The following is a 13,223-nucleotide window of genomic DNA, read 5'->3' on the forward strand; positions in this document are numbered from 1 at the left end:
TTTTTGCCCCTACATCTTTTTCTTCTTATAATCAAGTTATACCTCTTTTCATTTCTTATAACTCCACCTCAGAACTTCTTGTTTAGTTTATTTTGTTCAATTAAATCCAACCCTCAACATTACCGGGTTAATTTATGATGTCTCGAATTATTTCGCCCGGAAATTTATATCCAAAAATTTATGAATTCCTGTTTTTATTTAACCCTATGCATGAATTTCTTCACTTTTATTTCTCATATAGTTAGTTTGAAATTTAAGCAACTTTTATTTTCCCCGGGGTTTACAACCTAGATAAACTCGTTAAACCTACGACCCAGGTCATGAGAATAGTATAACCACATAGAAAAATAATAATAAAAAAAAAGATTTTGAATCATAATTCTCAATTAACCTATGTTGAAGGATGAAATTGAAAAAAAAAACACAAAAAAGACCTGAACTAACCTATAAAACCCGCAATATAGGTCATGAGACCGAGATAACCACATAGAAAGAAAATATATATATATATATATATATATATATATATATATATATATATATATATATATATATAGCAAAACTCAATTCCTAACTAACCAATTATTGAAGAATGAAACAAAAAAAAAGTAATTTTAAAAAAGTATACCAAAAAAACTATCCAAGTCAAGCAAGACTAACCTTCTAAACTTGCGACTCAAGTCATGAGACCTAGATTACCTCTTAGAAAAATAAATAACAATCATGAAGGATGAAATTGAAAAAATAATCAAAGTCTAAAAAGAGCACAAAAAGAGTAAATAACAATTAAAAGAATAAGGGCTAAAATTGATATAAAATAAAATTAACAAAGCAAGGCAAGGAAACCAAGTGAAGGAGAAAAAAATTGTCAGTGACACACGTGAACCTCAATAACGCCACAAGTTGCCCTAAATGATGGATCTTGCTGAGACGATTTAAGAAAGACTGTGGAAGAGCTCATATGACTCCATAACAAGATGATTCTCCTCTCTTACTATCACCTCCATTCTTCCCTTACCCATTCTATTTCATCCCTTCTCTTGTTTCATTTTCAAATCTGGTCCCTCAAAACTTAATTAGTTTAGATCAATACAATTGAATTTTGTTTTGTGAAACCAAGTATTAATCACATACCAGAATGTTTCCTTAACATCATGAAACCGCAACCAAAACAAAACACCAAGTCCAATATCAAATAAGTTTAATGTAAAAGGATCAAATAAAAAAAAAGTTTAGTGATAAAAAAAATTGGGATGAATATTTTTCATTGCTCGACCAATTCAGTCCCGAGTTTTAGCAATAAAAAGGGACTTAACATTTGTCTAATTTTTAAATTTGATTTTTAAAACTTTAATTATTTTAAATCAATAAGATTTCAATTAATTTTGATAAGCCGAGTGACGAGATTTTTCCTTAATATTGTGCAATCCCCTAGTGTGGCAACCAAAACACAACTAATTCTAATCTCAAATATATGTAATGTTAAAGAAATAAATTAAAAAAAAATCAAGAAATCAAAATAAAAAAATTCAAATAAGATATTTTTTTAAAAAAATTACTTTAAAACATTATTAGAATCCACAATGTTTTTCTCTTTTGACTAATAATAAAAATGCCACACCTTTTCGGTTTTTTTTTTAATATAATATAATATGCCACACCCCGTCATTCGTAGGTAGTGCATGTAGATCAATTATCCACGACATGGCTCCATCAATGTTGTTTTTCTTCTTTCTTTTTTCTTTTTTTTTTGTTCTACAATATGTTTTTTTCTTTCTTTACAGCCTTTTATTTTTACTTATTATCAATTCCACTTTCTATATTTAAAATCACTTTGAAAAAGGAAAATCTTACCAATTTTTTATATAATTGAGCATAAACCCAATGTTTTTTTTACAATGTGAGAGGTCTATAAAAGAAAAATAAAAGAAAAGATCAAGTTCAATTGCAAAAAAGAATGGAATTAAAAAAAAAAACACAAAAATGCATTGTGCAAATCCAAAGCGCAATTGAGAGTAATTGCAAAGTGGATTTGGTAGGCCGTTTAGTCTTTATCAAAATCTTATTATGAATGAAAAAGAATAATTAAATGATTTAAATGTTTGTTCATTAGATCACAGTTCAGAAGTACTAAATAAAGTTCATGTACTCAGTTATAATTAATCTTTTCTAATTAATAATATAGTAAATATTAATAGAAGAGAAATCTTGAGTGAGCAATAACGGAAAAAGCAGGAAGCAACTGTCACTGCGAGGTAACCTAAAACTCTCCTTTTACTAAATTTTGCAGAGCTGATGCTTGCTTCTTCTTCAACGTCGTCTCTTCCTTTTTGTATTCTGATAAATTAGTAGCTACGTGTGTTGATTTTACAAAGAGATAGGGTTGTCGTTTGTTATGCTAGCGGTTTCTGCTGCTACGGAAATATGAAGCAATAGGAGTTAGGGTTTGTGATTTTTAAAGAATATATGATTTGGTATCTTTCGTAGCCTAATTCTCCATAGGGGTCAATTCCGCTTCAAAATTAAATTTAATTGTATGTTTCCTTGCAGGCTTAGAGTTACTGTTACTGTTATTGTGGCGAATCAATCATCATGTCTTGGTGCACTATTGAGTCTAATCCAGGTATTGTTTCTAAATTCTTATGAGTCTTATATTAGTTCAAAATACCTTAGAGGAGTTGCTTCTGTGTCAGTTTGAGGGTTTTGGAAAATCTAAAGCAGAAAGGTTTTGGGGAAGTGTGCTTTGATTTGTTTGATTTTGAGCATCTGCCAGGAATGCAGGGTCTTTCAATTTCTTTTCTTTTTTTGGATACGATATTATGGATCTATCATTTCACTTGTTACGAGCATTAAAAGAATAGTATCTCTTGCTTCTTAGAAGCCAGGGTTTTCTTTGTGATGCTTGTCTATTTATCCTGACAATGCTATTGAAAAAACACAAAGCTGTTGGTGAGAATGACCGAGTAGAAGAACCCCCAACCACTCCAAGATCTTGAATATAGATTCTTGACTGTATCTATACATGGACTTTATACCCATCCAGATTCTTGAAACCAGTAAAAGACTCCCATGTCTTTGGATAATTGGATTTAGCCTCTACATACCAGGCTTCCTGTTACACATACAGGGGAATCTCTAGCAATAAAGGATGCCATAGAATTTAATTTTTTGAATTTTTGTATTTAATTTTTGTTTTATACAAATGGGTGATACAATCCTGTTATTATTTTGATAGATTTCAGGTGTTCATGAAGAAAAATAATTTCATTTGGATTAATCTTCTGTCTTTAGATGGACATATCTGCCTGTAAATATTTCATGCTGCATTTGTAATTTTTAACTATATAGCTGACAATCTTAGCTTGTGGATTGTTAATTGCCAAGGAAAGAGTAGTTTATGGTTCTCACACATGGATACATGCATGAACATATATTATATCCATACTGTGTTGTAGTTTTTGAATGGAAACCTCTTTGCTGAGACTCCTAGCTTGTAATCCAGGTGTGTTCACGGAACTTATACAACAAATGCATGTAAAAGGTGCACAGGTAACCTATAAATCTCGATTTTCTTGTTATGTCAAGTTCCTCTCCATTTTTATGCCATTCAGTATTTTAAATGCTCTGGAATGCAAGTGATAATTCCACTGTTTTTTTCTGTCAAGTTTAAATGTATTTTAGGGAAGGTAACATGGTTGATCTTTAGTTTGTCCTCAACTTTTTGACACTTGGGTCATTTTTGCTCCCATTTTTAAGCTCATTGGGAATGGTTTTTTTTTTTGTATTGGTTAAAGAATGTGATATTATTTCAAATTCATTATCAATTTCACAATTACCACAACCACATGCCAATCAAAGCTAATAAAATGATATTTCACCTCTTCATATGATCATTACCATTGCTATAACTACCACCACTGCCTTCTATTGTAACTATCACCACCATGATGACCACTTATCTATTACTAAACGACCACCCATCACTATAGCACCACCATCATTGAATTTTTCTTTCCCCTATTGAGGTACTTTTAAAACTTATTTTTTTAAATAGGGTACTTTTATACTTATTTACTAAAATAAGGTATCTCTTACACACAAGCATAAAAAGTGCTAATGATTTAATATGTGGAAATAGAAAATCCTAAAAATACTTACTGTACCAACACTTCAAAAATATTTTTGTAACTCTCTCACTTTTGTTCCGGGGGTATGGGTATCATGCTATGCGAGTTTCTCAATTATTTTACACCTCTAATCAATATGAATCTATTGATAACTTAAATAAGGCATTTTGGGCGGTTCTGCTTTCTTCTAGAGTTTGTTTGAGTGATCCTATATCAATTTTAATTCCACTAGAGGTAACATTTCAAAATTAAGATGATAAGGAATAATCTCTTGGGGTTCCTGATGTAGCTGCTTTTATCAAGGATTTGTTGGAGGAGACAAGCTATGTAAAAATACTCATTATTCTCCATTTGCACGTTCCATTATCAGTTTTATTGACTAACTAATTTGTGTCTGACTTTCCATCATAATTCTTGAATAGTAGTCACCAGTAATGAACTGTGTGATAAAAAATGCATCCGTATCTTACACTGTGATCACTCTTAATAAAACTTGTTTGACTTGTATTTCCTCCAAGAAGAAAAAAATTACTGCTATCAAGGAATTTTATTTTCATTTTAGAATTATGCTATTATGGAATTTAAAAATCAGTGTTGGAACAACTTTTTTCTATCCAATGCTTAATCCATATTAGCTCAGCTTACTTGTTTGTATTGTGCATATAGCTTTTGAATTTTTTTTTTCTTTTGATATATGCTTATGTAGCATTGAATTAATTACATTAATTTGGTGCTTATATGGAAAATTGTGGGAAATAAGTTACAAGTTCTTTGTTTGGGGAAATAAGTTTTAAAGTACACCTATTAAAAAAAAAAAAAAAACTCCCATCTTTATTACCATCATTGTTGCCACTAACACCACTGCCAACCATCACCACCACCATGACCCATCACCACCACCGTTTCCATCAGCATTACCACCTCAACCATGCTCACGAACAACAAGGAAACACCGGTAAAAGGCTTTCGAGCCTAGTCACAAGTTTTTCAGTTTCTGTGGAGCACTATAAGTTCACTGCTTTTTTTTTCCAGGGATTGCCATTTCAAGGTTCCATTCTGATTCTTAACTGTTATACCCAATCTAGTGTTTAGAATTTAATGCCATTCTCATTTTGTGTTACCATTTCGATTCCATTTTCATTCCTGATACCTATTTGTTATACCTACCTGAATGGTATAAAAAAGACTATATTCAATGCTAATTTAAATGATTATTCGGGACATTATCAAATATTGTATTTGCAGTTACCAAATGGGACCTTCTTAAGAGACTAGAAGTAACTGAAGAACAGGAACCAAAAGTACCATGTGTTTCTATCACTTAAGGCATAATTGACAAGATAATACAAGAGAAATTTTGAAATGTTTTCTGTATATTTCACTAAGAGACTTACAATATATATATACATCAAGAAGTATCAAATCCCTTAATTCTATGGTCTAATAAACATAATCAGATCCCTTAATCCTAGGCCTAGACAATAATTGAGATCTTAGAGAGAACCAAGGGATATACAGCTATGATAGAAATGACAGAAATTAAATAAGGAAAGAAGAATATATTGACAGCTATGAAAGAAATACAATAAGGAAAGGAGAATATACTGACAGCTATGAAAGAAATTAAATAAGGAAAGGAGAATATACTGACATCCCTCCTCAAATTGATGCGGGTAGGTCTAACAACATCAATTTGCTACTGAGAAACTTATGTCGTTGGCGTGTCAAGGCTTTTGTAAAGGCATCAGCTCTGATACCAAGGTAGAAATATGTCTAATGTCCAGTGCTATAGCTGCAAAGGATTTGAGCACATTGCCACTACTTGTACTAAAAAAAAACATTTCAAAATTTCTCTTGTATTATCTTGTCATGGTATCAGAGCCAAAACTCTGAAATCAATTCATCTTGTGTCTAGTTCCTTGTCTGGTTCTTCTATTCTGTTTTTTCTTGGACTTGATCTCTTGGTTCTTGTTTCTAGTTAAATCATGTCTCTGGAACGATTTGAATATTTTCTTGTTCGATTTACTGGAAAGAACTATTCTGCCTGGGCTTTCCAGTTTCAGTTTTTTGTCAAAGGAAAGGAATTATGGGGTCATATTGCTAGGACAGTTCCTGCACCTGACAGTGAGAAGGAGGAGGAGAAATATGTGAAATGGGAGGTGAAGGATGCTCAGATTATGTCTTGGATCCTTGGAAGTATGGAACACTCCATGCTTCTCAATCTCAAGCCTTACAAATCCTCTAGAGAAATGTGGAATTACCTGAAGAAAGTTTACAACCAAAGCAATACAGCACGAAGGTTCCAATTGAACTCGAGTTGGGTCAACTCAGTCAAGGCAGTATGTCAATACAAGAGTTTTATTCTTCCTTTGTAAATCTTTGGGCTAAGTACACAGACATTGTGTATGCAAGTGTACCTCCTGAAGGACTTATTGTTATCCAAAGTGTGCATGAGACCAGCAAACATGATTAGTTTTTAATGAAGTTAAGGGGGGAATTTGAAGCAATCAGGTCTAACCTGATGAATAGAGAACCAGTTCCTTTCTTGGATATTTGTGTAGGAGAGCTTCTCAGGGAAGAACAATGGATCATTACACAGGCTGTCTTGGAGCAGAAAGCTCAAAATTCTACTTCAATTCCTGCTACCTACGCTGCTCAAGGGAGATCTAAAGGAGGTAGAAATGTCTAATGTTCAGTGCTATAGCTGCAAAGGATTTGGGCACATTGCCACTACTTGTACTAAAAAATTCTGCAACTATTGTAAGAAATTAAATAAGGAAAGGAGAATATATTGACAATTCAGAAATGTTTTTTTTTTAGTACAAGTAGTGGCAATGTGCTCAAATCCTTTGCAGCTATAGCACTGGACATTAAACATATTTCTACCTCTAGATCTCCCTTGAGCAGCGTAAGCAACAGGAATTGGAGTAGAATTTTGAGCTTTCTGCTCCAAGACAGCCTGTGTAATGATTCGTTGTTCTTCCCTGAGAAACTCTCCTACACAAATATCCAAGAAAGGAACTGGTTCTCTATTAATCAGGTTGGACCTGATTGCTTCAAATTCCCCCCTAACTTCATTAAAAACTGATCACGCTTGTTGGTCTCATGCACACTTTGGATAGCAATAAGTTCTTCAGAGGTGCACTTGCATACACAATGTCTGTGTACTCAACCCAAAGATTTACAAAGGAAGAATAAAACTCTTGTATTGACATACTACCTTGACTGAGTTGACCCAACTCGAGTTCAATTGGAACCTTCATGCTGTATTGCTTTGGTTGTAAACTTTCTTCAGGTAATCCAACATTTCTCTAGAGGATTTGTAAGGCTTGAGATTGAGAAGCATGAAGTGTTCCATACTTCCAAGGATACAAGACATAATCTGAGCATCCTTCACCTCCCATTTCACATATTTCTCCTTCTCACTGTCAAGTGCAGGAACTGTCCCAGCAATATGACCCCATAATTCCTTTCCCTTGACAAAAATCTAAAACTGGAAAGTCCAAGCAGAATAGTTCTTTCCAGTAAATAGAACAAGAAAATGTTCAGATCGTTCCAGAGACATGATTTAACTAGAACCAAGAGATCAAGTCCAAGAAAAAACAGAATAGAAGAACCAGACAAGGAACTAGACACAAGATGAATTGATTTCAGAGTTTTGGCTCTGATACTATGACAAGAGAAATTCTGAAATGTTTTCTGTATATTTCACTAAGAGAGTTACAATATATATATATATATATATATACATCAAGAAGTAGCAAATCTCTTAATTCTAGGGTCTAATAAATATAATCAGATCCTAGGCCTAGACAATAATTGAGATCTTAGAGAGAATCAAGGGATATACAGCTATGACAGAAATTAAATAAGGAAAGAAGAATATATTGACAGCTATGAAAGAAATACAATAAGGAAAGGAGAATATACTGATAGCTATGAAAGAAATTAAATAAGGAAAGGAGAATATATTGACAATAATCACTCTACTTGTTTGTTAGAAATGCACAGTCTATGAGTTGTGCATTTTTTTTTCAATGAGGTCCAACCCCTAACCTCCATGAACTGGATATGATATCTTGATGCTTCTTTACAGGTTGAAGAGTTGTATTCATTGGACCTTGATTCTCTTGACAGCCTGAGGTTAGTTTCTGAATTCTATGGCCCTATATCATTTTATATCTTATGTTGGGTCGCCATTTTCTTTACGCTAACATGTGACTTTCTCTTACTCCTTTTGCAGACCTGTATATGGGTTGGTTTTTCTTTTCAAATGGCGCCCAGAAGAGAAAGATGAACGTGTTGTAATTACGGATCCAAATCCTAATCTCTTTTTTGCCCGTCAGGTATGTTTAGATGAGGTCTTCAATCAGTGGAGGATCATAAGCTCTAATTAATTTTCGAAAGGTTTTTCCTATCTTGTAGGTTATTAACAATGCTTGTGCAAGTCAAGCAATTTTGTCTATCCTCATGAACTGCCCAGATATGGACATTGGTCCAGAATTGTCGAAATTAAAAGAATTCACCAAGACTTTTCCTCCTGAGCTCAAAGGGTTGGCTATTAATAACTGCGAAGCTATACGTGCAGCCCATAACAGTTTTGCACGACTTGGGCCTTTTGTTCCTGAAGAGCAGAAGGCAGCCAGCAAAGAAGATGACGTGTACCATTTTATAAGTTACTTGCCTGTTGATGGAGTGCTATATGAACTTGATGGATTGAAAGAGGGACCCATCAGCCTTGGTCAGTGCACTGGTGGGCATGGTGATATGGACTGGCTGCTTATGGTGCAGCCAGTGATCCAGGAACGCATAGAAAGGCATTCCAATAGTGAGATAAGATTTAATCTCTTGGCAATAGTCAAAAACAGGAAAGAAATGTATACTGCCGAACTCAAGGAGCTCCAAAAGAGGAGGGAGCGTATCTTGCAGCAGCTAGCTGCTTTCCAGGCAGAAAGACTGGTCGACAATGGCAACTATGAATCTCTGAACAAATCCATGTCTGAAGTGAATGCTGCGATTGAAAGTGCTACAGAAAAGATTTTGATGGAGGAAGAAAAATTCAAGAAATGGAGAACAGAAAATATCCGTAGGAAGCACAATTATATTCCGTTTTTGTTCAACTTCCTCAAGATTCTTGCTGAAAAGAAGCAACTGAAGCCCCTTATAGAGAAGGCCAAGCAAAAAACCAGCGCCTCCAAGTAAAAGGTTTTTATTTATGTTCTTAGTAGGTGTGACACTGATTTTAAGTTCATGTTGCTAGTATATATGCAAACGTTTTCCGCATTGTTATTTGATCTCTCTTCCGCGTATGTGAAGCTGCTTTGCCATGTCGTAGACTACTTTCATGGAACTTTCTTTTTTTTTTCTAGTTGCAGCGTCATTCAGAAGTAGAGTATTATGCCAAATGATGGCATGTTTCTGTTCGCTCTAAAATCCAACTGGATTGTTTACTCTTTTTCAAAACCCCATTGAATCTTTTTCAAAAGTGCTTAAAAGGTTTTTTTTTTTATCCCCATAAAATAAATCTATAGACCACTCTGCATTAATGGTTTCGGTGGCTCGATGCACTTGGAACAGCCGGTTTGCAATTAAATCAAAACAGAAGGCGTTCTGTTCTTGGTCGTTTCATTTCACTTCAGCTATCGAAACATCTTCTTTCACTGAGTTCATGTTCTTATTCGGTACAGTTTTTCTAGTTTTTTTCTTAATAAAAGAGGTCATGACTCTGTTTGAATTGATCAATACGTGTATAAAAAAAATAATGATATGATATGAAAGTCAAATTGACCCAATTTGATACATAAAATTATGAATGAGAGATAATGATGATACTGAAATGATTTGGTATATATTATGTAAGTGGTACCTGCTATGCCACAAGCCTAGTCAAGTTTTTTCAAATATAAAACAAAAATGTTCATATAATAATATTTTTAAAGGCGCAAGAAAAATTTGAGACCTGAGTCATTAATTTGAATAAATTTAATAAGCTTGGTTAATAAATTTAATAAGCTTGGTTCATTTAATAATATAATTATAAAAAAATGGTCAATGACAATAAAAAAAAAGAGATAATGACTAATCAAAAAAATAAACAATTATTAATATTATAAAAAAAATACTCTCTAAATATTCTTAAAAGATCTTAATGATCTTATTTGATTAAAAAAAGAAGTAAAGTTAAATGAGAATGGAATAATCTCAATTATAAAGCTCAATTATCAGTAAAATAAAAGCTCAAGGACAAATTAAAACAAAAAAACCTAACTCGAGTATGTCAAATTCGCAACTTGGTTGTGAGGTCAAATAACTTTGTATAAAAGAAATTGAATAAATCAATAAAAGGCTAAACTAAAAAAAATCGATTAAAAAAAACTTGAGTCGACCTAAATTAACTCGACTAACTCACAACTCGAAATATAAGATCAGGATAACCTCATAGAAAGAAAAACTGCAAAAATCACGAAGCTAAAGACTCAATAACCTATTGTCGAATGATGAAATTGAAAAAAAAATAATTTAAAAAAAACTAAAAAAACCAAAGTTAAATCGGATTAATCTTTAAAACCTGTAACTTAAGTCATAAGAACGGGTTACCTATAAAAGGCAAAGCCAAAAAAGTCATGAAGTAAAATCCCTATTCATCCAAAAAAATTTTAAAAAATAACAGTAAAAAGAATGAGGACCATCTCTAATATAAAATTTAAATGAAATAAAACAAAATAATGAGGGATAAAATTAAAAAAAAAAATATAAATCAAGGAAAGGATAAAAATAGCAATCAAAAAAATAAAAACCAAATCTAGTATAGAAATTAAATGAAATAAAATAATGAGGGACAAATTGAAAAATAACATAAATCAAGAAAAGAATAAGAAAACAAAAAAAATAGCAATCAAAAGAATAGAAACCAAATACGTTGAAAAAATTTGGAGGAAGAAATTGAAAAACAAATTGAATTTTATAAATTATTTCAAATAAAATAAACTGTAATAAAAAAAAATAGGGATTAAAGTTGAAAAAACAAATTAAAGAGTTACTTTAAGAAATTAGTGGGGCTGATATGGAAATCAAGGGGGAGATAAAAGAAGGAAAAAAAAAAGATCCTCAGCACCAAACTAAAGATTGCTACCCAGGGATGAAGGGGTCACCGAGACAATTCAAATGTTGCCTTGAAAGCCACCATAAGTTTGTCATAAGACGTCTCATGCGTTGTCCGAATAACATGATCGTTTTCCACCCACTAACATGGGCGTTGCATGCGACAACCATATATATATATATATATATATATATGTTAAAATAGAAAATTCCACCTTTTTCAACTTGATTATTACAAAAAAAAAAAAAATCAACTTGAAAATACAAAAACACTAGTTTAATAATTTTTTATTCTAAAGGTAATTATGTTATTTTATTATGCTTAAAAAAGAAAAAGAAAAGGAAGCCTTTTAATGCCAGTTTAATATTATTTGCTTTTAAGAATATTTAGGTAGTTTTATTATGTTAAGAAATTATGAAAAGATTGATTTATTCGGTTGACTAATGAATAATATAAAAAGGACAATATTATTCATATTATCAAGGCCATTGGTTTTCGTTGAGAATAACAAAAACTTTTAATCCATAATATTTTATGTTTTGATCAACAATGAATCATTAACCCTTTTTTTAATATTAAAAAAATTACAATTCTCTGCAAGTGTTAAGGAATTCTTAACCATTGACCAGATAGTAATGTTTGATGAATATTATCTTCTCTCCCAGTAAAAGTGCCAAAACAGTACAGGTTGAAGTTATATAAATCCTTTGTAAAAAACCAAGGAAGGAATATTGACAAAAAAGACTTTAAAGGATGAACATATCTCACAACTCTTCCTCGAATAACCATTATGCACAGAAATAACCCACCATTTAAAGGGTAATTCTTATTCTCGTCAATACAATTCCACTTTGATAGGTCCTGTCACAGCTAGTAATAAAAAACAAAGATAAATCACAATTGTATTCTGCTTTAGACGAGAATAAGCCACAAGTTGATATTATTGAATTTGAATGAATGGTTTCTCTGTCTCATACCAGAGTTTAAATACAGAAATGAAATAACAAACTTTCCTAAAATACTGGCACGACTACATACAATCAGGATTCTTAGCAACTGACTCCTGCTACATAGTTGGCATTTATTTAATTTGATAAATAAGACTTGACTTCTTCCTCCCGTGCACTGAGGACACTGCAGTGACTAGATCCCCTTGACTCGTTCTTCCCTTGACTGGCTCTTCACAGCTCTATGAACCTGCGATTCTTTTTATGAACTCTGTGCGATCTTCTTGGCTCCAGATCACTTGGCTCCAGCTCATCACTTGGTTCCAGCTGCTGCTTATCAATACCTCCCCCATTTAAGGGAACCTTGTCCTCAAGGTTCAAGTTGGTAAATCGCTCTTGTAACGCCACAGCATCTTCCCAAGTTGCATCATCAGTCTGCAGGTGTTTCCATTTCACCAGAATTTCTTCGACAAACCGAGACCCCTTCTTGATCCAACGAGTGTCTAAGATGGCCTCAGGTTCGATCAGCATTTCACCCGCAGTAGTCATAGGAGGCAAATCGATCGTATCGACGGCCTCGTCACCAATTTTCTTTTTGAGCAAGGACACATGAAAAACAGGATGAATACGAGCCTGGGTAGGCAACTTCAGCCTATACGCCACTATGCCAATTCGTTCTTCAATCTGATAGGGTCCATAATAGCGACTAGCCAATTTTTTGCATACACGTTTGACCATCGATTGCTGACGGTAAGGATGAAGCTTAAGAAAAACTCAATCTCCCACTTGAAATTCAACATCACGTCGCTTAGAATTAGCGAGTTATTGCATGCGATTACTAGCAGCATGCAAGTTGGCCTTGAGCAGACTCAATAATTCATCTCTAGAGGCGAGTTGCTGATCCACTTCATTCACCGGAGACATGCCAATGTGGTAATGGGGAATTGTCGGTGGTAAACGTCCATAAAGAGCCTGGAATGGTGTCATACCTGTGGAAGCATGATAAGTGGTATTATACCAGAACTCAGCCCAAGGTAGAAGTGAATT

The 13,223-nt window shown here is 33.2% G+C and overlaps 1 protein-coding gene across 4 annotated transcripts; it reads left to right on the forward strand.

The window, feature by feature from the left end:
- Positions 1-1,961: 1,961 nt before the first annotated feature.
- Positions 1,962-9,454, forward strand: LOC133699946 (ubiquitin carboxyl-terminal hydrolase 2-like). 4 transcript variants are annotated; one of them, XM_062123473.1, is made up of 6 exons: positions 1,962-2,255; positions 2,551-2,623; positions 3,503-3,549; positions 8,224-8,270; positions 8,371-8,473; positions 8,553-9,454. In XM_062123473.1, exons 2-6 carry the CDS (start codon positions 2,593-2,595, stop codon positions 9,327-9,329), a joined length of 1,005 nt encoding a protein of 334 aa, XP_061979457.1. In that variant the 5' UTR covers positions 1,962-2,255; positions 2,551-2,592; the 3' UTR covers positions 9,330-9,454. The 4 variants fall into 4 exon arrangements, with proteins under 4 accessions (XP_061979457.1, XP_061979459.1, XP_061979458.1 ...); XM_062123475.1 differs by lacking the exon at positions 1,962-2,255 and adding an exon at positions 2,263-2,474; XM_062123474.1 differs by lacking the exon at positions 1,962-2,255 and adding an exon at positions 2,263-2,444.
- The last annotated feature ends 3,769 nt before the right edge of the window (positions 9,455-13,223 follow it).

Source organism: Populus nigra, chromosome 7 (genome assembly GCF_951802175.1).
Source record: "Populus nigra chromosome 7, ddPopNigr1.1, whole genome shotgun sequence".
NCBI lineage: Eukaryota > Viridiplantae > Streptophyta > Magnoliopsida > Malpighiales > Salicaceae > Populus > Populus nigra.